Source organism: Ylistrum balloti, unplaced genomic scaffold, assembly GCF_031769215.1.
Source record: "Ylistrum balloti isolate Yb309-2 unplaced genomic scaffold, AGI_CSIRO_Ybal_v1 Utg369916, whole genome shotgun sequence".
Classification (NCBI taxonomy): Eukaryota; Metazoa; Mollusca; class Bivalvia; order Pectinida; family Pectinidae; genus Ylistrum; species Ylistrum balloti.
In genome coordinates, this window is record NW_026782036.1 from 84,379 (window position 1) to 109,023 (window position 24,645).

General features: G+C 34.7%; 1 protein-coding gene across 1 annotated transcript in view; it reads left to right on the forward strand.

Moving 5' to 3' along the window:
• The window catches only part of LOC132546860 (C-C chemokine receptor type 1-like), a 42,444-nt gene extending 20,369 nt beyond the window's left edge, over window positions 1-22,075 (forward strand). The window contains exon 2 of the mRNA XM_060210586.1: window positions 20,810-22,075. Within this exon, the coding sequence (XP_060066569.1) occupies window positions 20,819-22,054 (1,236 nt within the window). The 5' untranslated portion in view covers window positions 20,810-20,818 and the 3' untranslated portion in view covers window positions 22,055-22,075. The remainder of the gene's footprint in view (window positions 1-20,809) is intronic.
• Window positions 22,076-24,645: the final 2,570 nt, after the last annotated feature.

A 24,645-nucleotide genomic window follows, 5' to 3' on the forward strand; every position in this document is an offset into this window, starting at 1 on the left:
ATGTCCATTTGTTGAGGTGTAAGCCTGGCAACTTAGGACCATCAGTATGGTGATTAAGGACCATCAGTATGGTGATTAAGGACCACTAGTCGTGTGATCTAGGACCATCAGTATGGTGATCTAGGACCATCAACCCGGCGATTTAGGAACATTAGCCTGGCGACTCATGACCATCAGTATGGTGATTAAGGACCAGTAATAAACGCCTATCACGGAAGTCGTGTGAAGTCTATATATATCATTGTATAAGTTGACTGCAATAATCTTATATCTATATTGTATTAACATTGTACAATAGACAAAGTGAATAGCACCTTTTAACACAATTTATCATTAGAGTGGTTCGCAAAGAATTAAACGGTACCATCAACGTGTTAAGTCCTTCTAGGACTCCTCACTAGTGCGTAGTTCTGTAACTATGTATGTGAATTGCCAATTTAAAAAATGAAAAACAAAAACAAAAAAGCAAAAAACAGAAAAAAAACAAAAACAAACAAAAGATCCTGATACAATTTCCAGTGCGATATGACTTATTTGTGAAAAATAAAAAGATGGTGTTTTCGCTATTCTGTGCTACACGAGCAAAAATACGCCTTAGTTTCTCGGACATAACATACTTTCATTAATGTCATATTTCTTAAATCAACCTCAGGCTAATGGTATTCTTAAATCCACTTTTCAGGCATGACATTCATGAGAGTTGCATATAAAGAAAACCATTTATAGAATCCTTAAGTAATGTGTAATTTGAAGTTTGATGGGGGTGAAATGTCCACATAACAGGCGATGTCACTTCGGGATGAAGGGTTGTTGGAGTGGGATGGGGCAACAAAATATAGGAATATAAGGATGAAAAGATGGGAGGAAATGAAAGCATATGATGGGGAAAGATTTAATCCTGGGGGTCTGTAGGAGGTATTAGTCGTCGCATCCCTCTAACGACTTGCCGGAAGTAATGTAGCTATATTCTTTCTAAGCTCCAGACCAGGTTGGATAACTAGATTCTTTCCTTACCAGTACCTACAAGCACCCCTACCCCCTCCCCATGTTCCCCACCGGTGAACCATGGACTTAGATATCTATTTCAAGTCACTTAGTCCAATGGTAAACTAACCACACCAAGCAGTAGTCAGAGCCTTTAACAGTTCATCTGGAAAGAAATCCGTTAATCACGTACAATTAATAACAAAATTAATGTTTTTACCGTTATGTCCTCTTAAGAAAGAAAAATAACTAGTATAAAGGTGAGCGTGTACATTGCAAAAGGTAACTGAAATCCGGCATGGCCGGCAAAGATACAATGTATCTTACACTAAGGTTCCTCTACAGTTTTCCAATTGTTACTCGAGGGAACTTTCAGTCCCTTTGAATCTCTTTTATCCCCGCAGTAAATTGTAAAACAGGCATCTTTTTAAACAAAAGAATAAAGTTCTGTGTGTAAGAGTTTTGGAAGACAATGATACATTTTCCTGGCGAGTGAAGACATTCCAGTTGCTAGCAGAACATAGCCAATGATTAGTAAAGTCTGTGATCGAAGCAGTGTACATATATGTACCATGTTCTGTAACTAGTTCATACTAGGAACCATCAGACATAGTGCTCTGTGGAATATAGTACTAACACAAGCTGACATGGCGGTATTGACTTAGTATAAAGCTGTAAAGCAGACCTTGGGGCATATACTAGGAGTCAGTCGGATTCCATCCTCTAAAGGCATTCAATATCAGTTTTCTCCGTTTATTTAGTACTTGTATATAAAAATATATGCGATAGAAACTACATATATATTTATTTATAAGCATTAACATGTTTTTGTTAATTTGATTTTTGAATGCTTGCAGATTGATATTACTAAACACTTCCCATAACAAAACCTTTACTGTAAGATTAAGAGCCTTTGTTAATCAGCATTTCCCAGTTTTTTGTCAATAGAGTTAAAATGAAATAATATTACCAACTAATTCAATTGTTCGTCATGAAATATCGTAATCTTTTTATGAATACTTTTAAAATCTCGCCATCTCAATGAATAGAAGATGTTTTATATCAACACCAGCATGACCGAAGGTCTGGACAGGACTTGGGCAAGTCTAGGTACTTCTAATTGGAAACAAATCCAATTAGGCCAAATAAACACAACGTAGATGAGAAGAGTGATAAACGTTATCACCAGGGAGCAATGTTCTTTCTTAAACAAAGCGCAGTATTGACTCGGTTTTATGCCCTTTTCCTTGATGCCTCGATTTTTCATACTAGACCACCAAAACTCTTCAAGAAGGCACTTCTTAGTGTCTCGTTAGCTTTATATAATTCTAATGGAGTTGTCAAAAATTTCAGTACAGTTTGGATTTATATCTGAATTTACACATGTAGAGTGCAAATCACATCAATTTGAAATTTGAAAAAATGTTATATTTTCATTGGAAATGACAAAAGATGGGCGATGTCAAATGCAATTGAAGCTGACCGAATTCTAAAGAAACTAAATCTGGACTCGCTCACTATATTACAAACCTGGCACTCGATGTACATACTGCCTCGCCAGGTATGCCCATCTGTTCTGTTACACATTATTTCTCAATTTGATGGGTAATTAGCAGTTCTTTGGAGCCATGAACTATCCACAAAACTCTGTTTCCTTAACAGAAATGAAAGTCTAATGACATTTGGCTTTATAACGTTGTTTTCTATCGATAAAAGTCGAAACAGGTGTACATTGCAAGCAATTACTGCAATTCAAATGAATATCTATGTCGGGAAAACGTCCAATTTCTATTTCTTTATGTTCAGGTTAGGCAAGAATTCGATTCTATGTATCGATTTATCTCTTTAAGAACTATTCCGGAAAGTTTATCACCGTATTCGGATCCCCTGATTGGATAACTTGAGAAAGACATTGATTGCTTATGGCAATTGGCGGTCAAAATGGCTATTGCCCGTGCGGATATACGTGTTAATATCACAACATGTTTATCGTCCAGTTCTTTCCTGAATGTTAACTGGCTGCTGTCTTAACAAAACATGTCTATCAGAGAGTTTTGGACATGTCAGAGAATATTAGGCCTGTCAGGCTCCACGCCAGAACATTCATTATCAAGATGATATTTGGTTAAAATAGGCCGAAGTTGTACAAAAACAGTGTAAGCTTAGAAAGCGTAAACGATCACATTCAAAGCCCGGAGTTCATTACCTGTCTAGTAAAGCAACAGTAAAATAATATACTTGATATCTTTGGATTTCGAAGAAGATTACTAAGAATATACACCAGTAGGTCTGCACTAGAGCGTGGATTAGAGATGCCAATTCGAGAGAACAGCGAGAAAAAAGTGAAACATGTAATTTCACAATTAGTAGATTGGAATGTAATTAAATATTGTCATTAGCACTAGTATGTCTCACAACTAATCGACCTTTCAGTAAGATTTCTGATGTGATTACTCTATAGAATGACGAGGTAAGAGTACATAGTCTCAAATATATTTCTTAAAGAAGGTTGTGTATTAAGACATCCAAAAACTTGAGATCTACAAATAAAAGAGTACCGCTTATATGATGATTTTGGGCCAAACTTATGTTGGTTTGTCGTGTTATAGTTATACGTTTTCAAATTATTGGATGGCAGAGATATACCGCCCTACGTTTGCTTTCAAAACATGTAACGAGCCACGAATAGCAACTGTATCGTGAAAAAAGACCTATATTGTCATTCCCGTCTACAAGTCACTAAGTGTACCTTGCTGTATCTGTACTTGATTATCTCCCCTTCCTGCAAAACTTACTGAGGATGAGAGCTTACCAAGAGATCAACAGTATAAGACCGACTTTATCCTTTATTTATTTATTGTATGTTATTTGTTTAAACTAGGTATTCTACAGACAGAGGGAAGTGTAGTTATAAGTATCTAAGGAAGGTTATATTTAGGGTATGTAACTTTTGTAGACAAATTTCCAATTTAACGGATAAATCGTATTATGAACTTTAATATCATAGGAAACTAACTAGTCCTTCCAACAACTCTACTCATCATGATCACAACTTTAACGGTCTTGATTTAAACATATTTTATTGTATCAGTTATATACAATGGATTGGGCACAAGTTATCCAACCTATATTAAGCCCTTTCCCAACAACATATTTACAAAATATACATATTCAAGGTGGCTTTTAAATATATTATAGCAAATGAGTTCTGCTGAGATGAAAGGAGAGAGTAGAAAGAGAGCGAGATGGAAAGACAGAATGTGAGGAGGGGAGGAGAGAGAGGCGGATCAAAATCTATTTGTATTAATAATAAATTGCTGAGTGTGAAGACATATTTTACTGTTTTCGTCTTTGGATAATTCATTACTTCCATATAAGATTAGCTGCAGGTCTAATGGGATGAAATCATTTACCGGTCTGTTTTACCATATTAATGTATTCTGGTTCTGGATGTACGTTAGCAGAACTTACAAGCTAAGATGTGAGAGTTCAAGCACCCATGGGGCAATTGAAACATCTACACAACCCGATTACAAGAATAAAAAAAACAATTTGAAATTACGTGTGAAAAGAGGAAGACAATGTACATTCCCTATATATAATTTGTATTGGTATCGTTACCACGGAAGTTTATAATTGTCTTTTGGTTATTACGTCCCAGGATACCAAAGGAATGCCTTTAAATGAGAAGTTAATACGTTAGATTAACTTTTTAGAGTTGTCAGTCACTCAGTTGGGTGGTTGTAACATAGCGGCATGTACTTTTTACGTGGTTCATTCGAGTTTGCCAAAAAGAATTAAGTTTTAATTCCATTAGGACGCATACAGTGGTGTTTTAAATCAAAGTTTTTCATGCAAGTAATTAGGTGTTTTTATCCCAAAATGTAAAGTTAGTTTGTCATTTACTTCCAATAGAATTTAAACTTATATAAATACATGACCCCAATGTACTAATTACAGAGGCCCAATTAAGGGTAACAGCATGCCATTACAGTACACTATATAAAGGTATGAATTATACTTTATGATTCATTTCTTGCACGTGTGTATGTGATGATTGTCAGTGTATATTATGACTTTCCGTCAATTACTCTCCGCTTGATGAGGTCTTCGCCATCCACGTTAAAAGTAGCCTTTCCGGTCCATGATTATTTTGATAATTTTTACGAGCAACAAAAGACCCTCTTCTGACCTCCTCGTCTCCGAGCTGTAATTGGCATCCTAGAGGAGAGTATAGCCCTTGTTACTAGCCGCTGAGATCTGTGAGCAACCATATCTTACTTTTATCGACTTCAATTGTTGGCGTAGACAAGAGAAAACATTCAAGTGTGTAATTTTTTTTTATCTATTTCCTCACGTCTTGCTTCAAAACAGAAAGTGACGTAAAATGTGTTAACTGTACAGAATGACTGTGATTTGATCACTTGATTCTCTTTCATTATTACTATAGTATACACGCTTAATGAAATTATCAGAATTTACAGTAATCGTCATGTGTTCGTCACCTATTAACTACAGTGGTACTTCCGGTATATACAGTGGTCAGTAGTGAAAACAATACAAGCTACATTATATAAGTTGGAGAGATAGATAAAATCTATAGAAGTTTGGGATTTTAAATGTATCTATATCATTTATATACAAAAATGTATTGAATGCATAGATGTATGACTAAGTTAAAGCATGTTCGATAGTATATGTTCAGTGTTTACGTCAATGTTTCCTTTCATCGGCTTTTGAGAGCTACAAATTTTTTCAGACATTACTAACCGATTTTACGTTCTTTCAGTAAGGTATGTTTTTTATTACAAGAAATGCACTCTGTTCTAACAGATCATAATTACCTGCATATATTTAATTATCTATAAGGTATTGAAAGTTTTCAGCTTTTTACGAATTGCAAGATACAGATTTCTATATGTATATGAGTATTTTACTATCCATTAAGCTATTCTTGTAGAACGTCTGACATTTTGATAACACGAGTGTTTGAAATGAATGAAATAAGTGCCAGACATTTATATATACTAAATAAATTAGCATCCACATCTCATGGCAGTTGTCCATTAACTACTTTGAAGGTCAGAGTTCAAGCACGTTTAGGATAGGACGTGCTGAAATGCTATACATGTGCTATTCGCCCACAAAACGTACCGATTATTAAGGATACATGTAAAAGGTCTTAATACCCAACTCTCGTTATTTCATTGAAAATGTTTTTACAAAAGCATGTCGTGATACTTACACAGAACTCCGGACAGCCATTTCCTATGATATTACACTACTTCCTATCATTCGGAAGACACTTTCCTATGATATTACACTACTTCCTATCATTCGGAAAACACTACACTATTTCCTATCATTAGGAAGACACTTTCCTATGTTATAACACTACTTCCTATCATTCGGAAGACACTTTCCTATGTTGTTACACTACTTCCTATCATTCGGAAGACACTTTCCTATGTTATTGCACTACTTCCTATCATTCGGAAGACATTTTCCTATGTTATTACACTACTTCCTATCATTCGGAAGACATTTTCCTATGTTATAACACTACTTCCTATCATTCGGAAGACATTTTCCTATGTTATTACACTACTTACTATCATTAAACGCAGAAGTCATCAGCAGTACTTTGTCTTCGAGTGTGATCGCAGTCTGTACAGTAATCAGTCTATGACATGTACATGTTTATACTAAATCTTTTATTTATGTTGATAAGTAAGCTATTATCAATTTTAATAGTAAAATATTTGTTCGTGTTATACTAGTATCATCGGATTTTTTTGTTTGAATTTTCTTGATAGTTCTCCCAAAAGCCCATCCAATTATTAGTGGCTTAAAGCCTATTTGTTTGTCCAGCAGATAGGCGTAAATAAATTATGCAAGATATCCCTTTTGCATAATTAAAAGAGGCAACGAAATCTGGGATCTTTCCTATATCTTAAACATCTTGTTTTCCCTTTTTGAAGCCTCACTTTGACAGGTGTATCTATGTAGTATTGAGTGATGATCCCTTCAAGGTAATGTTATGGTTTCTATTTCTCTTGACCGACACGGTCAGATGTGACCGGATGGTTGTCTTGTTACCGTGTCAATCTTAGGACATTTCATAACGATAACACTGTAAAAACATCATTGAGTGACCTCATTATCACTGAGTACCCTCTTCTTATATAGCATTGGCTGTTGACAGAATATAAACCCCAAAGGTTTATAGTCCCGCTTGTGTGCAACTTCCTAAAAGGACTACATCATATATATAGATCAATACCTTTTTGACATCCAAAGTCTTGGCAGATGACGATTACATGGTGTTTTTTTTTTAAGAAAAACTGTACTTGAAATATGTAACTAAATTAAGGGTTTTATTTAAGTTTATAAATAAATAAGAAAACAAATAATCAGGCTCAGTGTAGCCCGAGCTTAAAAACATTCACTATTAATAGGTACTTTGATTATTTACGTTTGAAATATTTTTATGATATGCTATGTGCCAAGCGTATATCTTGCAAAATCAAAATGTACTGGTATGTGCCACATGTTATAAGCTTAGAATCTGGCATCTCCGATTTCAAATTCCAGAAATACATGGATTTAAATGGCAGATTCAAGGAATTTCGTGAATTTTTGTTCTTGACCTTTGAACTTGTACAGACCTTGAGAGATGCATTTATTGTAATCACAGTGCCTAAGCGCTTCAGAGAAACACAACACAGCGCCCTCTGGGGGAAGTCATTACGCTATCGTAAACAAACGCAATGTGCTGACAGCAGGGCTTCGGGGTTCATTTACATGCTTCGACTTCATATTTTATTGTTTTTAAGTACAGTAATGTGAACACGCACAGTTTTATCAACATGATTTGAACTATGGTCCTAAAAAATTAAACAAACGAGATAGTGGAGAAAGTCTTCTCGTTTTATGGGAAATATGATAGTTCACAAAGATATGTAAGATCAAGTAAGGATAACATGTCAAAAAAAGGAAGACAAGACAGTTGAGCGAAAGAAAACATAATAAAAAAAGGAAAGGATACGAAAAACATTTCACTTTATCATAAACTCCTTTCTTTTCAGCACACTATATCATATACAAATGTAGTTTGGGGTGTTAACGTGTTCAATGGAAGTATTTCATGAAGAATTGTAATATTTTATCCTAAATGTGCTGTTCATTTACAATACATGTACTGTTTTATCACATAAATGGTCTTATCACAGGAGTTTCTATCTGTATGTATTACTAGTGTTGTCTATCCAGCAGGGATTGGCAGGGAATCGACTGTGACGTCATGTTATATGGACGATAACGTTATGTAATGAATTGAGAATGCCGCAACAGATTGGCTGCCTCCGTTTGATTTTGTCCTCTATATTTTAACAGTAAAACCTATCAAAATGTAACTTTATTGAGTTAATGTGTCATTTCACTAGAAATTGGAGTAAAATTTGGTGTCAATTTTCATCCAAATTTAGACAGTTCAACCTATTGCTCCCGGTAAGGAACATTCATGCTGATTGTGAAACTGATCTTTTCAGCTTGTACCGCACACCATCATTATCCGCAATATCTACAGGGAAAAAGTCTGGAAAATGTCAGTTTCAGCGCGAAACTTATTACCCAACATAATCTTCCTACTTCAAAAATGCGTTTGAAAAGTCAGTGGATAACGCTCCGAGCAAAGTTGAATTGAAATTCCAAACATCAAAAAAGAAAAATAAAGAGATTAACTTTTATCGTTCATGTCGAAATTTGATATTCAGTAAATCCATTTAGGTGCTGATATCAAACTTTCAAATTGAAATGTTTGTTCATTTCGTACATTATTTGATTGTCAGATTAAACAAGTGCTTGCAGTAAAAGTAATAAATGGTGGCTATAACAATGCAATTCTTGCAAAATTTTGTCTTAAAATGCAATCAATCTTAAATAATCTGCCGATTTGCATATTTTTTCCTCTCTGCACGTGATTCTCATGTTATACTAGATCTAAATTTCCCTTGGGATTAGACAGACGGCCATTTTTATACCACTTCTATAACCTAGCGTCGGCGCCTCTTTCCTAATCAATCTCATCTCCCTGCACGTGCGCGTGAATCTTAATTGAATTTACAAAGGTTTAATTTAATTTGTCATATTTCCATAGCGCTTACTTTCGGTTCAGTAGTACTTATGCCTGTGCTGTATGTCCTGATAATTCGGCCGATCTAGCCGCACTAAAAACCGAGTCGCTTACTACGGGATGCGCGTGCGGGATGTAGTATACCTGCTGTTTTGTTAAATGGTTAAAGTATACCATCGAGATAGACAATCTCCTAAACTTGTACCAAACAACCTTGGAACTGTAAATATAGAAGTTCTCTGTCGGAACATAGATATATATTACAGATGTTCATATACGTGTGTTCCACATAATGTTCACCTCTATTTATCTACTTGTTTTTCCTTCCAGACTTCAGCACAGACGGAGTTTTATCGAGAATGTATTTCAAATTGACCCCATGCTAATGAATATCTGAAGAGACCAAGCACGTTTTTGTGCGCCTTACTGAGTGCGTGTTTTATTGGTTTGCACTAAAGCTACACTTTATAACAATTTCAGAATAGAAGTAATAAATAATATATACGAAAGTACAAAAAGACGGCGTGACAAAAAAAGGATAATTGTTAATGAGTTAATGAATTTTTCCCCGAAGATTACGAACGTTACTAACAGTCTATTACAATTAAACGATAAATACACTGTAATATTGCTCCTTTGTGCGGTTCAGATTTCTGTTTGAGTTGCATATTGCTTAACGTTCTGTTATTATCAATGGTTATAAATAAATGGTCCCTGGAGCGGTCATTTTATATATGTTGTGCTATATATATAAACATGAAATGGTTTTTGACATTTGACTATCCGATATAGATTCAAACTCCACTATAGATCAATATTAGTTACTCTGTCGTGTCCAGACCAGAGCCATGCCGAGGTATTGTGATGTTTACTTATAAAACGCTGCTAGTCCTTACGGTATTGTTATGTTGACTGGGTAATACTAATTATTACATATTTTTATTAAATAGTCGTCGGCGGTTTTCTTTCGAATCCGATAATTCATGGTGACTGACAGTACTGGAGAATTGTGAATGACCATATGTCATATACTTACCACAGAAGTTTATGTTTTAGACGGCATTGTACGTCAGTTATACGCAATTGCAGAATATAGCTAAGACACACACACTCAATTTCCATTAGCTTGAAATCGACACTCAGACAAATATCTGTCTGCAAATAAACGAGATATATTCCTAACGTACCTTATCTATCCAGGTTAGATTCAGCTCACATCTTATTATTTTTGTTTTCTTAAAAAGTGATTTATTTGGAACCAAATGACACACTTATTTGGTTTGATGTTAAATTACATGTAGTTGTGACTTATTTTTTTATAACTACATACTATACTGTCGGTCTACAGCTTGTCGTGTAGGTACTTAAGTTGTAACTAGTACGTAACGCTGACACGAGCCCGTACAGTCTTCGGAACCCGGATGATCTATTGTTTCACCGATATTGTCAGGTATTAAATCAGAATTAAATCGTCAAAGCGAACGTTTTGAAATGATAATTTTCAATATCCACACCATTACGTTGTTTAATGATAGTAAAACTATCAGTCATCTGTCACAAGTGATCTATTGTCGATCACGCCCACTTTTTGTATACACGCATATATATCATTTCTATGTGACTGATCCGGACCCTCATGTGTCTGTATTCTACATATATACATCACCTTACATAGCTCGATGATCACACAAAGAAAGAAATGAATTGCCAGGTAAATCTGATGTTAGATCACAACATTGCTGCATTTAATTAATCATTTTTTGACTAGAACACATGTTATAATCCAGAAATACGAGTTATCATATAAAAAAGGCTCGATGAATCGAATATATAAAACCAAAAAAAGCACAGCTTTAAAACAATTCCAAGGTTATGCTTGAAAAGGTTTCTGGTTTTCATTATATTTAACAGCTACACTAAATTATATAACAATAACAGCAGAAATGCCCAACCAACAATGATCAAGACCTCTTAATTACGAAAGAAAGCAACATCATAAAATAAATAGATAAATAAACAACAACTGTCACACACGTGTAATTAAAAAATTCAATAAAAACACGAGTAACATAAATTAAAAATAATTTACTTTCACAACAAGTTGATGCGATGGTGTGTTGTCCGTCGTTCATCCATCAACTCCTTTCATTTAAGACTACTCCTCCTGATCGCGCAAGCAGATTTTAACAAACATGAAAATTCAAACATGTTTTCTAGAAATAAATGGTGGATGACACTCACGGGGCAGGAAGAATGGGAACGAATTAACATAGAAAATTTGTATTCATCATTCTTATATTATATTCAGGGATAGGCCCTATGTACCTCTTGTTTTAATGATACATTTTTTTCAAAAAAGTGGAAAAAATAGAAAGAAGGGAGAACAAAATCTGGAGCGACATGTCACTCAAAAATAGGCTTACTATACAGAAAGGATTTCACATATTCAGTAATGTTTCCATTTGTCTGTCACTCCTGATCACAAAGGTCGCGTTTGACAATAAAATCGAAATCCTCTGGTCGTTAAAGGGCCGTTGGGAGTATCGCTATCTCGTTAGTAGAGGCCAGTTATAATTGGCTTGGGGGGTGAAAAGTTCACATTTAAGAATTATTTCTTTAATAGAATGCGTCGTTTTATTGTAAATGAGTTATCAATATCCATACTGAACCGTGTGTGTGGTATAATTCCATAAAAACAAGAATGAGATATTCGATGCGTTATTTTACTAATCGCTTGTAAGAATCCTCGCTGTTGAACTCATTGCTATTATCAGAACTTAACTTCTTTGACAGTCCTTCTAGTGACAAATGAAACTCGTACATTATAGATGTATACTAAATCCTGAATTGTTTCATGTTTTTAACTCGGGTTTAATGAACTCATTTTTTCTTCACGGGAATCGAATCCTTGTCGTCATAGTAAAAGAGTTCAGATCCATTATCCGAACTGCAAGTATTCGAATTATGATCTTTCACAATACAATGCTTCTATGTCTAGAGTAGACGGAGAGGTGGGGAGATGAGGAGGAGGAGGAGGAGAACGGGATATATCTATTGTCATTTTCTGTATTTGTTAATTTTGATTTGTATAGCTAAAACCACATGTCCGCGATTTGCATGTAGCTTGTAATATTATATTCTTCTGTAATTCAGTTAGATAGAGTTGAATGCACAGAGAAGACAGTTAGAATCTGCAGAATTCAAGGACATAGCTCGTAACATTGTTAACAGTGGGACCTAACCCGGTACTTTCGCTGTTATAACTGGTTAATAAAATTCCCCGAGGATACGTCACAATTCAATACGAGATTGTCCCCAATAAATTAAGGTATGGCTCCCTTGACGGATGTTGAATTAAATGCTGCTCCCTGGATTGTGCTCGTGGATACATATACAAGTGTCCATTCTGATACTCTATTTGGAAACCATCTTGCAAACGTTAATTTGATTTCCTAGTCTGTCATACAAACTTCTCTAGAAACAGGCAACGTTTGCAACACATAGACGCAAAATATATTTCAGCGCGAGCATGGTCCTCAGAGACAATTTAGCTCAATAGGGGAATAGCATGTTCTCCCGCGCTTTAGAAAGCGGAAATATTCGTGACTAGGGAATATCCAATCGCTTCAAAATGGGAAATTTGAAAAGTTTGGTAAGTGTTTTCTTGTTTGTTTCTAATCTACATTTGATATATACAGTCTTTTATCACAATCAGTCGTTCAGTGTTAGGCATGGAATTGAAGAAATCTAGGTTTCTTCTAAGGTGTAAACCTTTTTAAAGTCCCGTTGAAAATTACTAATCAAATATTGCTTTCTTGTATCAAAGTATTTTTTAATTGTAAAATTTGAAAGCTGTCAATATCAGTTAAGGTTTTCCTCATCAAGGGTCACCTTAACTTATTATCAGTTTTTCTGTTGTCTGGCTATCGTGACAATAATCTGAATGCTACTAGCTATTCTGCTAATCTCCCCAATAATCTGAATATTGCTAGTTATTCTGCTAATCTCCCCAATAATCTGAATGTTGCTAGTTATTCTGCTAATCTCCCAATAATCTGAATATTGCTAGTTATTCTGCTAATCTCCCCAATAATCTGAATGCTACTAGCTATTCTGCTAATCTCCCCAATAATCTTAATGCTGCTAGTTATTCTGCTAATCTCCCCAATAATCTGAATGTTGCTAGCTATTCTGCTAATCTCCCCAATAATCTGAATGCTACTAGCTATTCTGCTAATCTCCCCAATAATCTGAATGTTGCTAGTTATTCTGCTAATCTCCCCAATAATCTAAATGTTGCTAGTTATTCTGCTAATCTCCCCAATAATCTGAATGTTGCTAGTTATTCTGCTAATCCCCCCACACCTATAACTACCGTGCTTCGTTTTTGTCCATCATTATCCAATAGGCTTGTATTGCTTCGTAACGCATGGAATTCACGTCATCACGTAGGATTTCATTGTTTGAAGGATTTCGCTGATCGATGACGATAGATTAATCACATCTTGTTGAAGGATTTCGTTGACTGATGGCGATAAATTGCATCGCATCTTTTTGTCGGATTTCGTTGATCCATGACGATAGATGTCATCGCGTCTTTTTGAAGGATTTCGCTGATCGATGACGATAGATTTCATCGCATCTTTTTGTAGGATTTCGCTGATCGATGATGATAGATTTCATCGCATCTTTTTAAGGATTTCGCTGATCGATGACGATAAATTTCATCGCGTCTTTTTGTAGGATTTCGCTGATCGATGACGATAGATTTTATCGCATCTCTTTGTAGGATTTCGCTGATCGATGACGATAGATTCCATCTCGTCTTTTTTAAGGATTTCGCTGATCGATGACGATAGATTTCATCGCATCTTTTTGTAGGATTTCGCTGATCGATGATGATAGATTTCATCGCATCTTTTTAAGGATTTCGCTGATCGATGACGATAGATTTCATCGCGTCTTTTTGCAGGGTTTCGCTGATCGATGACGATAGATTTCATCTCGTCTTTTTGTAGGATTTCGCTGATCGATGACGATAGATTTCATCTCGTCTTTTTGTAGGATTTCGCTGATCGATGACGATAGATTTCATCGCATCTTTTTGTAGGATTTCGCTGATCGATGATTATAAGATTTCGTTGCACCATTACTCATAACCTGTTGCGTCATTACCTTGGATTTTGTGGCACCGCTTTTAAAAAGTCCGTTCTTGTGAATGTTTACCGCTATATCACAGTAGAAGACGATTTTATTCTTATCCAATTGTACTACTTGTGTACAAAGTGCAATGCGATTTGACAGAATTGTTAAATATTGCATATTTTATTACCCTAGACGATAAAGACGTTTGAATCTTTAAAATGCTCAAACGAGTTCTCTCACAAGATGTTTAAAGTGAACTAACAGGATTTAAAATTAAATGTGATAGGAAACCACATCAAAACTTAATGTTTTTGCATTCACAATCATAAATTAGATAAAAAATGACTTAATTACTACCTAACTCCAGAAAGGCTATATGCTTTCCTGGGCTACAGACTACCTGAGAATTTATCAAATGAAAAAAAAATGTTTAAACAGTCGACTGTGTCTGTTTTCTGTATATCCGTTTTTCTCTTTCCCCCTTTTCTGGGGGTGGGATGGGTGGGTGGGGGTTAAAACCATTTGACGCATCAGGAACTTTTCAGACACTACAGGTAAAAGTGTTCGTAATTTGATGGAATTTCTGCTTTCACAAACACAGACAAATGCTATGAAAGTAGTTTATAGACATATGGACATGGCTGTTGCAAAGACGTTAACACACAAACAAATAATAAGATTTTGGGTTAGTAGACTCGGAAAAGACCATTTGTGGCATTTTGGATCTAGTTATGTATGTGTTAAGAAATGGAGTGTTTGTGTAGCCTATGACGGAGTCCATTTTGAAAAAAAATATGTAATGTTTTTTTGTCTTTTATGAAGAATGTACACTTTAAAAGCTAAGGTTGTAGGGAAAGAACAATAACATTCAGATGATAAATGACGAGATTTATCACAGAGACTTTAAATATTTTGTGTGCAAATCAACAGAAAAATCCATTTAAATAATGTCCGCCTGCCCTGGCCTGACACCAGTGTTTTCCATATTTATCGAAAACACTGTCAGCAAAGCTAGAAGATTAAAATATTATTTTAATATTTAAAAGAGACACTTCCGTGTATGATTTAAAATATGACTAACAAGATTTATGCTGTTTTGTTTTTCGATTTTCCTATTTCCTTGAGAACGGGAAACAGCTGCTGTAGAGATGCACGCGCTTGTCATGTGTGTCTTGTCTTCACACCAATCAACCGCCACCCACACTCTCATGACTGAATTAAGTGATACCTGTATGCCATTATAACTAATCAACATTAAGTTTATATGCTGTAACATGTAACCTGTAATAACAGGAAGCGTTAGAAATTACCATTACACATACATAGCTAAGACAGCTTAGGCAATCGGTGTAACTGTACAGGTAAATCGTAGAGAATTTTGAAGACGATAATCAACATACAATGCGTTGTGAGGAACATGTTCGTATGATGGGGAATATTGTGTGTATTAATGTATCAAGGTATATACAATAAGGGTGAATAAAGACCAGTCTTGGTCTGTATAAACAAAAAAGATCAAAATTCAAAAGAAAGAAACTTTATGCTGTATAAGCATTGTACATTGTTTCGAGGTGTACATAACGGAGAAAATTGGCGTCAACATATTACAATTATCGATATATAGGTACATCATTGGCGTCAACATATTACAATTATCGATATATAGGTACATCATCGCTGGGAATGTAGTAAACACCAAAATAAATAAATGAACATTGTGGAGGATAATATAATCATTATATTAACATACCTATAAGTACGTTGTGGGGAAAATTGTAGACATCAGTTTATCAATAAAGAAATATTATGGGGAATACTGGAGACAGCAAGTACGTATATATCTACATACACGTGTAAATACCGGGCGAAAACCAAACATCAGTATTTCAGAGATTCTGCCACGTTCATAGATCAATAGAGAATTTAATTAGAATATTGGGAGCTAGACAACTGACGGTCAGAGACTCAAAATCAAATGTTGTTGGCGTAACTATGATCCGTAGGATGGTTTTAACTATATTGTTACGCTATAAATATTACTTCTTTAAACAGACTGTAATGCCAAGTATCGTTCATTCAATCTCTAATTTTCGAGTCGGTGTGGACATCTTGTAGCCTACGAGAGGGTAAATAAGTTCAAAGTATTTTATTTGTATCATGTCTGATTTAATTCTGAGTTCAGCAGTTGATATAAACTTTCGTCACATATTTCCAGATGACGACCAGTGATACTCTAGAAGGATGTTTGTATATGCAGTAATACTGAGTTGTGCTATGAATCAATAGCTGATTACCGAGAAGTCTACTGTCCATTTACCCATACAAAATAAAACGTCTAGACTCATTCTCCTATATCATATTTAGTAGAGAAGACTCATCAGTTTATTTTTCATGAAGCTGATACTGCGACGCAGTGTTCTTCGTCTGTCTGTGTGTCATTCATCTCTTTCTTTGTTCTTCATTTGTGGTCCGTTCTTCTGTTCATTACATCACAGATATTAGTCAAGAACGTCTGCATGGAATTGATAAAATTTGGCATAAAACATCATTTCGTGAAGGGAATTTTGTATTAATCACTATCCATTAATTCAAAGTTTAGGAAATCTTTATTTCACAATTGCTGACGTAGGAGTTCGTATCCATGAGACTCCTATAGGCACATTGACAAAGACTATGCAAAGCCTGCATATTTCCTAACTTCTGTGAACTTAGAATGTCATTATTATCAACCGAAGACCATTTACTCTGGACTGGAATACTAAAAACTGATAAATATTCCGGAGTAGATATCTAGGATTAACTCGGGAACATAACGGGAATAGACAATGTACAATCAGAATTTATAGACTTTTGTAAAATTGCGTTTATAGACTAATATTCGAAAAAGGATATGCACGTGATTGATGTAAAATAATATTCGTGTACATGTAACTCAAGCTGATCAGTAATTATTGATGCGTACAATAATGATTTTTGGGTCATTTGATTGTACAGACTAATACATGGAGGCTAGCAATATCTTTGGCCGTATATTGACCTCAAGCGCCATATGAAATGACCAATCACTATCAAATGGCCACTGGCAGCTTTGACTGGAAAGGGAGTTCCACTTTGTCACTTTGTATTTATGATATAAGGGAGAAATATCGCCTACTACCGAATGTTATCAGCATGTCTATCCATGCTTTAGTATGCAAGTGATTCGAGTTACATTTCGGGTGTGTGACACTAAGTACTCTGTGGTCATTTAATTTGCACATCTTAAACATTAAAATTAGCATGTTCGGCTCAATGTTTGAACACCTATTTGTTTACACATTTGTACAGGTATTTACGCTTCAGTTCCATGTAGTTGGTCTGTGTGACTCTGCGTAACACTGCATTTCTGCGCCCAATCATATCCTGTTTCTAGAGTAAATTGTTAATCTATTTCTTGAGTAAGTTGTATATGTACACAGATCTATGTAGTTGATAAGTGTATAGTGAGCCTGTTTTAATGTTGATATCGATTTTTCGATATAATATTGTTTTCATACGGAAACTGTTGATTAAGTAGAACCGTTGGTGATGCTGTTTTTGCCACATCAGAAGGAGCTATCAAACACCCTGACGCGCATATACCTACGTGTATTAGATGAATGATATATTGAAACTGTGCACTATACGAACTCATGGCCTTGATTAACACTGGAACACATATCTATTAATAATCATCTGTTGTATTTACATAACAAATGACTCGCAAATCAATCAACTTGTGTTATTGTGATGCTATAACATATTATATGTATATTTCGTATACAAATTCTGTGATTAACGTTGTAGTTGTATTGGGTCACAAAATTCTACACGTGTTAAATAGATATGTACTAGGTAACTAAGAATAGTAAATCTGTAAGTTATTACTGCTTGGCACGTGTATATGTTTTCTGTTGTTTTACTTAGTGCATGTTCTTGGCTCACTCACATCGGAAATCAAACAAAAAACGGGAAAAAAACGACATTGGATATGCTTCAATACACAGAGGCGTTTATACATATACGCTCGGGTATAATTACGACAGGGAATTTAGATTTGAAACATTCGGATCAATAACATTACTGTATAAGATACGTTGTGTTGATACATTGATATTTTTTGATACAACGTGTCACAACTGATGACGGAAGACAATTTTTGGACTCGAGCTGCCTCCGGGCCAAGAACTCACGATCTACGGCACCATATCACCTAGCCAAACATTCTATAACGGGATACCCGTTACAACACCATTTTATCGCCAAAAGAAGATATTTGGAAGCTGTAATGATAAAGAGCTTTAAAATAGTATATACATTTATAATTCGACAGATCAGACCTTACATATACATAATGAATGTTGATCGATCGATATGCTTTCAAGGGCAGGTTGCCATCTTGTCTATACTCGTAAGAAATTATTTTATTTTTCATTTCACATGTAATCCAAAGGAGAAGAGTTCTGTTGTATGGTCAGATGGCACAATCGTTACCCACTCTCCTTTTACACAGGCAGCTGATGTTTCGTACGTAGTTGGGGGGAGGGGGGAGGGCACCTGTTTTATTATGCGAGTTTTTTCCCAGGTTTAACATCAACGATATTTTTTTATAGATATTAGAAGTTTGATGTTGTTCACAATATGCCAATGTTAACCGATGTTTAACGTTAACCTTGTCCTGCTTTGGGAACAAGATAGAATTTAAATAAATAACATATGTTCGTTAAATAAAACGGAAGTGTGGATACTCCAGTGCAATTTTGCGCCTCATCTAAATCTGGTCTGGAAGATGTTGACAAGTTGTAGCTTGCAGAGAGATAATCTAGATAATTATAAAAGAAATCACGGAACTATTTAAAAGTCTTATTACGATCTACAACGTAGAACTTGGTGAGTTCCCACAGACCCGACTTTAGAATGAAACATGTGGCTATGTATACTAATTAAACTTTCATGTCAAGTTATATTTGGTCTTGACTAATAAAAGGACCTTCCCTCGGGACATAATTCCAGGCTCATATATCCACATGACATCATTTTGTTTTATAAATATTTAACAACTTTAAAGCAAGCTATTGATGATAATTCTCTTTGTGTTGTAATGGAAAAGCTGTGATCTATTAGTAAAGCGCTAAACAAAGTCTGCTTTAGATCTACACGTTATGGTACATATACGTATGTGTAAAAATCCTTACTCTGTAGTATTTTCTAGGAATACATTTACTTTGTAGTTGACACAGGACTATCGATTATATTAGATAATCATCGCAATCATGATTGGGTTCAGCCGATATCACTATAAACGTTCTTAACTTTTTTTCTTTTTTGTTTGTTTTGTAAATTAACGTAATGATGAAATAGCAGGTACACAAAAATAGTTATAACTATCATGCTGTAATTGTATCATGTATTTGTTTGCAATATGAATGATGATTTAACTGGTGCCATTGAGTTTATACAAAAGGATGTTGTATTGTCTGGAGAGTTTCTATAAAATCCAGGTGTTGTACAGAAGTCTGTGGGTGATCACTAATCTTATCTTACCTATCCTATGTCTAGATTCTGAAAATGTGTATTTAGAACATAAATATACGATTTATTTTTAGACTCCTTAAATCTCATTACGGACCTGTTTTGAATACAGGATATCTGAAAATCATTTGATCTTTATAAATAAAATTGGATAAACTTCAAGTCTGGCAAACGTTGCCAGCTGGTGAGTGTATTGAAGCATATAAAACGAAACGCTAGGGATTTCTATTCCAGTTTCTGATACGGAAGGACATGTGCATCTAAGAAAAAATATTTCTTTATCGCCGGCAAGGCTTTGGATCAAAAGATGGCTTATTATGAAATAAGACACTAAATTTATCAAATATTTCAATATGCGATGGTCGATACGTTATCTATGAAATAACAGGAAAACGGCATGTTCTTAAAAGAAATAAACTTGTTCAAATTGGGCGTAACTGGTTATATCGCAAACATATTACATATGAAAGCCTTTGTTCTTTAGATGTAAAATCAAATGAAGTCTTTTCTGAGCTTGTCCAGAATTCTTTATTGATGGCAAAATATTTTACTCAGATACAGGACAATATAAAGTGTCATTTGTCATTGTAAGGCCATTGCTATGCTTTGCATTTGTAAACTTATATTATAATGTTTATGCTAATGGAATTTCGGTGAGGTATTTATTAGGCACATGTCATGTTACATCAGACTTGAATCAGATGTGGAAGCGAAACTTACATGCAGACTGCAGAGAGACTAAAAACAGGAAAGAGGGCTTTATATTATCGTCTCCAAAGACAAAGAGGACAAACTGTCACGAATTTATCTTAGCTCTATAATGTCTCACAAAATATTAGGAAAGATCCAGATTTTTTATTGTCCATTGTTGACTATGAAAGAAATAAGTAATTTCAGTTGAATTCGCTTTATTTAAGGGGCAAACGTGATTTTCACATTTTTTTGATTAAAGGAAATTTATTGAAGTATAATTTTGTTTTTCTTTTTTCTTTTCAGGAAGCCAGCATGACGAATAACTCATCAATATATTACGACGTTTCGACGTTCTTTCCGTCACTGTTGAACCACACGGAGACCCCTGGAGATAATGGGACTCCCCCCAGCTCGGTGTGGGAAATATACAAACAACATTGTCCTGAGGCCACCATGATTGACAAATATCTTACGCCGTATGTTTACGTTGTCGGTTTCCCAGGAAATATTCTTGCTTTGGTGATCTGGCTTCAGAAAAGGATGCGAAACTCGTCCGGATATTATCTGGCTGCTCTGGCGTTGGCGGATTTAGTTTTTCTATTATTGCAGATAGTGTATGAACTAAATGAGAAATGGGGTATTCGATGTTTGGACGTGGAATTCGTGTGTGAATTTTATCCCATCATATTCTTAACATCACAATATCTATCGCCATTGTTGGTATTAGCTTTTACAGTGGAAAGGTACATTTCAATATGCCATCCTTTTTCTAGAGAGAAATTCTGCACGACGAAAAGGGCAAAGATTGTCATTGCATGTCTCTTTTCTTTTTCGTTTCTTATAAACGGAATACAAGGTTATTTTTGGCACTATGACAGTGGAGGACGCTGCAGCCTAAGAGCAGAAGTAGTGAGAAATCATGAATCCTCATTTTGGTCTATTTGGACCTGGTGTGTTGAGGCACTCGTGTTTTTCCTTGTTCCTATTCTCATTCTTGTCTTCAATATCCTCGTAATCGCGGAGGCGAAACGACTGTCGAAGTTTGAGAAGAACCAACTACAATCACGGACTACCAAGAACTCTGCCACAACTGTCATGTTGCTCGCTGTGTCATTTTACCAAATATTCACCACTTTGCCTGTCACAATTGTTGTGACTTTGTATTATAGTTTCCCTATTGGGGACCCAGCGAACTTGAATCCCCCTGATTCTATTTGGCAAAGACATTTCGACTATGTGTATATCAAGACAATAATCGAAGAGATCGGATTAACTCATTATGCTTGTAACTTCTACATTTACTGTGTAACCGGAAAGGTGTTTAGACAAGAGTTCAAAAGACTGTGGAGGTCGCTTGTGTGTCTCAAAATGAAATCGGCATTACCAAATTGGACCACAGAATACACAAGTCTGCGGGGTAGTTTGCGTAATAACCCAAAAAACCTAACAGTGCGCATGTCCAATGGTCACGCCAATGGACACAGCACAACGAGCAGTACGAACGGCGTCCAACCGATGCTTTCTGAACCAACGGAAACAACATTGTGAACTATGACACGATAAACTATTTGTGCGTATTTTCTAATATCAATAATAATGTTCTAACATTGTCTTAAGATATCATGTGACGTCATTCGTGTTTAATGAAAATATAATGAGTACATGTTACAAGATATAAATATACACATATATGTACATGCTGTGGTCACCCTTCATGATATTTAAACAGATAGATTGCAGTAATGTTTACCAGATATTCCAGAATGAAAATAACTTTTATTGAAGTTGGAAGTATGTATATCAGTTGGAATTCCAGCCACAATATTAACGGTTATCTTTAGTTTAAATTACATTTAAGGAAGTAAAACATAAACAAATGAAAATAGATTTTATACATGTCAACGTGTTCAAAATATTTCAATACATAAAAAAAAGAAATTGGTAAAGTCAATTCAAACTTTTAAAAGAATGGACGCCCTATAGTCATTTTTTTAGGAAATTTTAACATCAACTTCTTTTTCTGAAAATTACCGTTTGAAAAAATCTGAAGTGTTAAATAAACTTCGTATTCACGGATAATAATGTAGTGATACGTTCTCATTTCTCTGTTGTTAAGTTTTTTCCTCACAAATTATTCGCATTTGGTAAATGCCAGATGCAGAAACCAAGGTTCGTGGAGATGTTTTTTTGTTATATATTTATTCATCAAGTAATCGTCAATGTGACAAGAAAATTTTAATTATTTTTAGAAGAAAAAAAAAAATAAATAAATAAAATACAAAGAGGTTGGTGTCTTTCATAATATAGTGATACATTAAATCGTGAAATATATTTTATTTTTTCCATAGTTCTTTTATTCCCACTCAAAGTTTAATATATTTCATACAAATCAAAAGATAAAACGTACATAATTCCTGGAATTCATCATACGTCATAGTTTATAAAGGATGTTCATTTGAAAGTCATTGACTAGACAGGTTAAATAATGGATGCTAGATATTAACTCATGTTTTTTTTCTTAATATCTGTATTCATTTTCTATCGTGATATTAAGACATCGTATCTTTTAAGAATATGTCCATTTTTCTTTCGTCTTAAATATTCCAAACGATTTCATTATCGTTTTGTTTTGTCATTTGATATTGTGTACGAATTTTATCTGCTTGGCAAAATCATTGTTAGAGTCCAACGTGCGCTAGTATTGATGTTCATGGCCGAATTTTCCGTATTTGATAATTGTGTAACATAAAACATATAAACTAAATGTGTATGATTGAAATATATTTTGTAACATCCTGATAAACCGTACATGTGTATATTCCATGTGATTAGAAGAAAAAAATTCTTTTGAATCAGATTTTAAATCTAATTCCTAGTTATAATGAACATTTGTTGTGAGAACGATGCTTACTTCACTGCTAATGCTTTTCTGTTTCTATCTCCTAAATTTCCGTTCAAACTGTAGAGGAAACGGTCCCTGTTAATCGTAGTTATAACAGAAACGATCCCAAAGAGTTCCTGGGTGAAAAATCTATTTTTTTTACTGATAATTGGCATCACATGTATATGTTGAAAGCTTCTGATTCATTTGACATTTAATATCTATTTAAAAAGCTTGACCATTTGATATTGACGGTCGATAATCCAACAATAATGTGTATATACAGTATATGCATGTTTACTGGATCCAAAGTTAAGATCAAGAAACTGTCTCGATGACAATTATCTTACTATTGCTTAACAAATACAGAGGTCATCATTTCATTTCAGTTAGGTTTGCAATCAAAGTGACTGTTAATTGAAACATCGTTTAAACTGGCTGTTGCTGTTAAATACATGATGATTGGATGCATATAAAAGCTAATTTGAATAGTAAGGTTACTTCCCTTTTTGCCTTTTTTCCGTTACTGATTTCCTGATACTGTATACCAACATCGACTGGTATATCGCATGCTAAAACTTTGGAATTCTTTTCAGACGGTTTTACTTTAACATATGTTTATCAAATGTTTACTACATAATATAGTACTACATCAATATCAGCGTAGAAAGCTCACCGGTGATTTTCAGTAGGTGCTTCAGAATTCTAGAATGGTTTCAAAAACATTGTGTATTTACATTGTGTCAAACTGTGTATCGTTACCTGAAAGTTATAGTGATTTTCAAGTGCCTTTTATCTTAGTCTTAAAACAAATGTGGAACTCAACCATATCCTACCGACGCTACATATTCTACAAAACATTTGATAGTATTTGTCTTTCACATTCAGTTCACATAATGAGAAAAAAACTCTTTAAAGATAAATATCTGCTTCGAACAATAATGATAAAAAAATAGAATGTCTTTATAATTATCAGGTATTTTAAAAGGTGTATCTGTACAAACAGACAATATTCCTTCTTAAATTCTAGAGCTGTTAAGTTGAACTTACATATAAATAACAGGAATTATACGCAAAACAGAAAAGCAAGCAATGCATTATTAATTTGCTACAACATTTCAGTTTGCTCGGCATAATTTTTTCAAGAAAGCTTATGGACCTATATATTGAAAATGTATGTCAAAAAAGGCATGTTTTGTTATTAGTATATTGGTCCAGGTGTTCAGATGTTCAGATAAAGGCAGTTCTGTTTTACAGG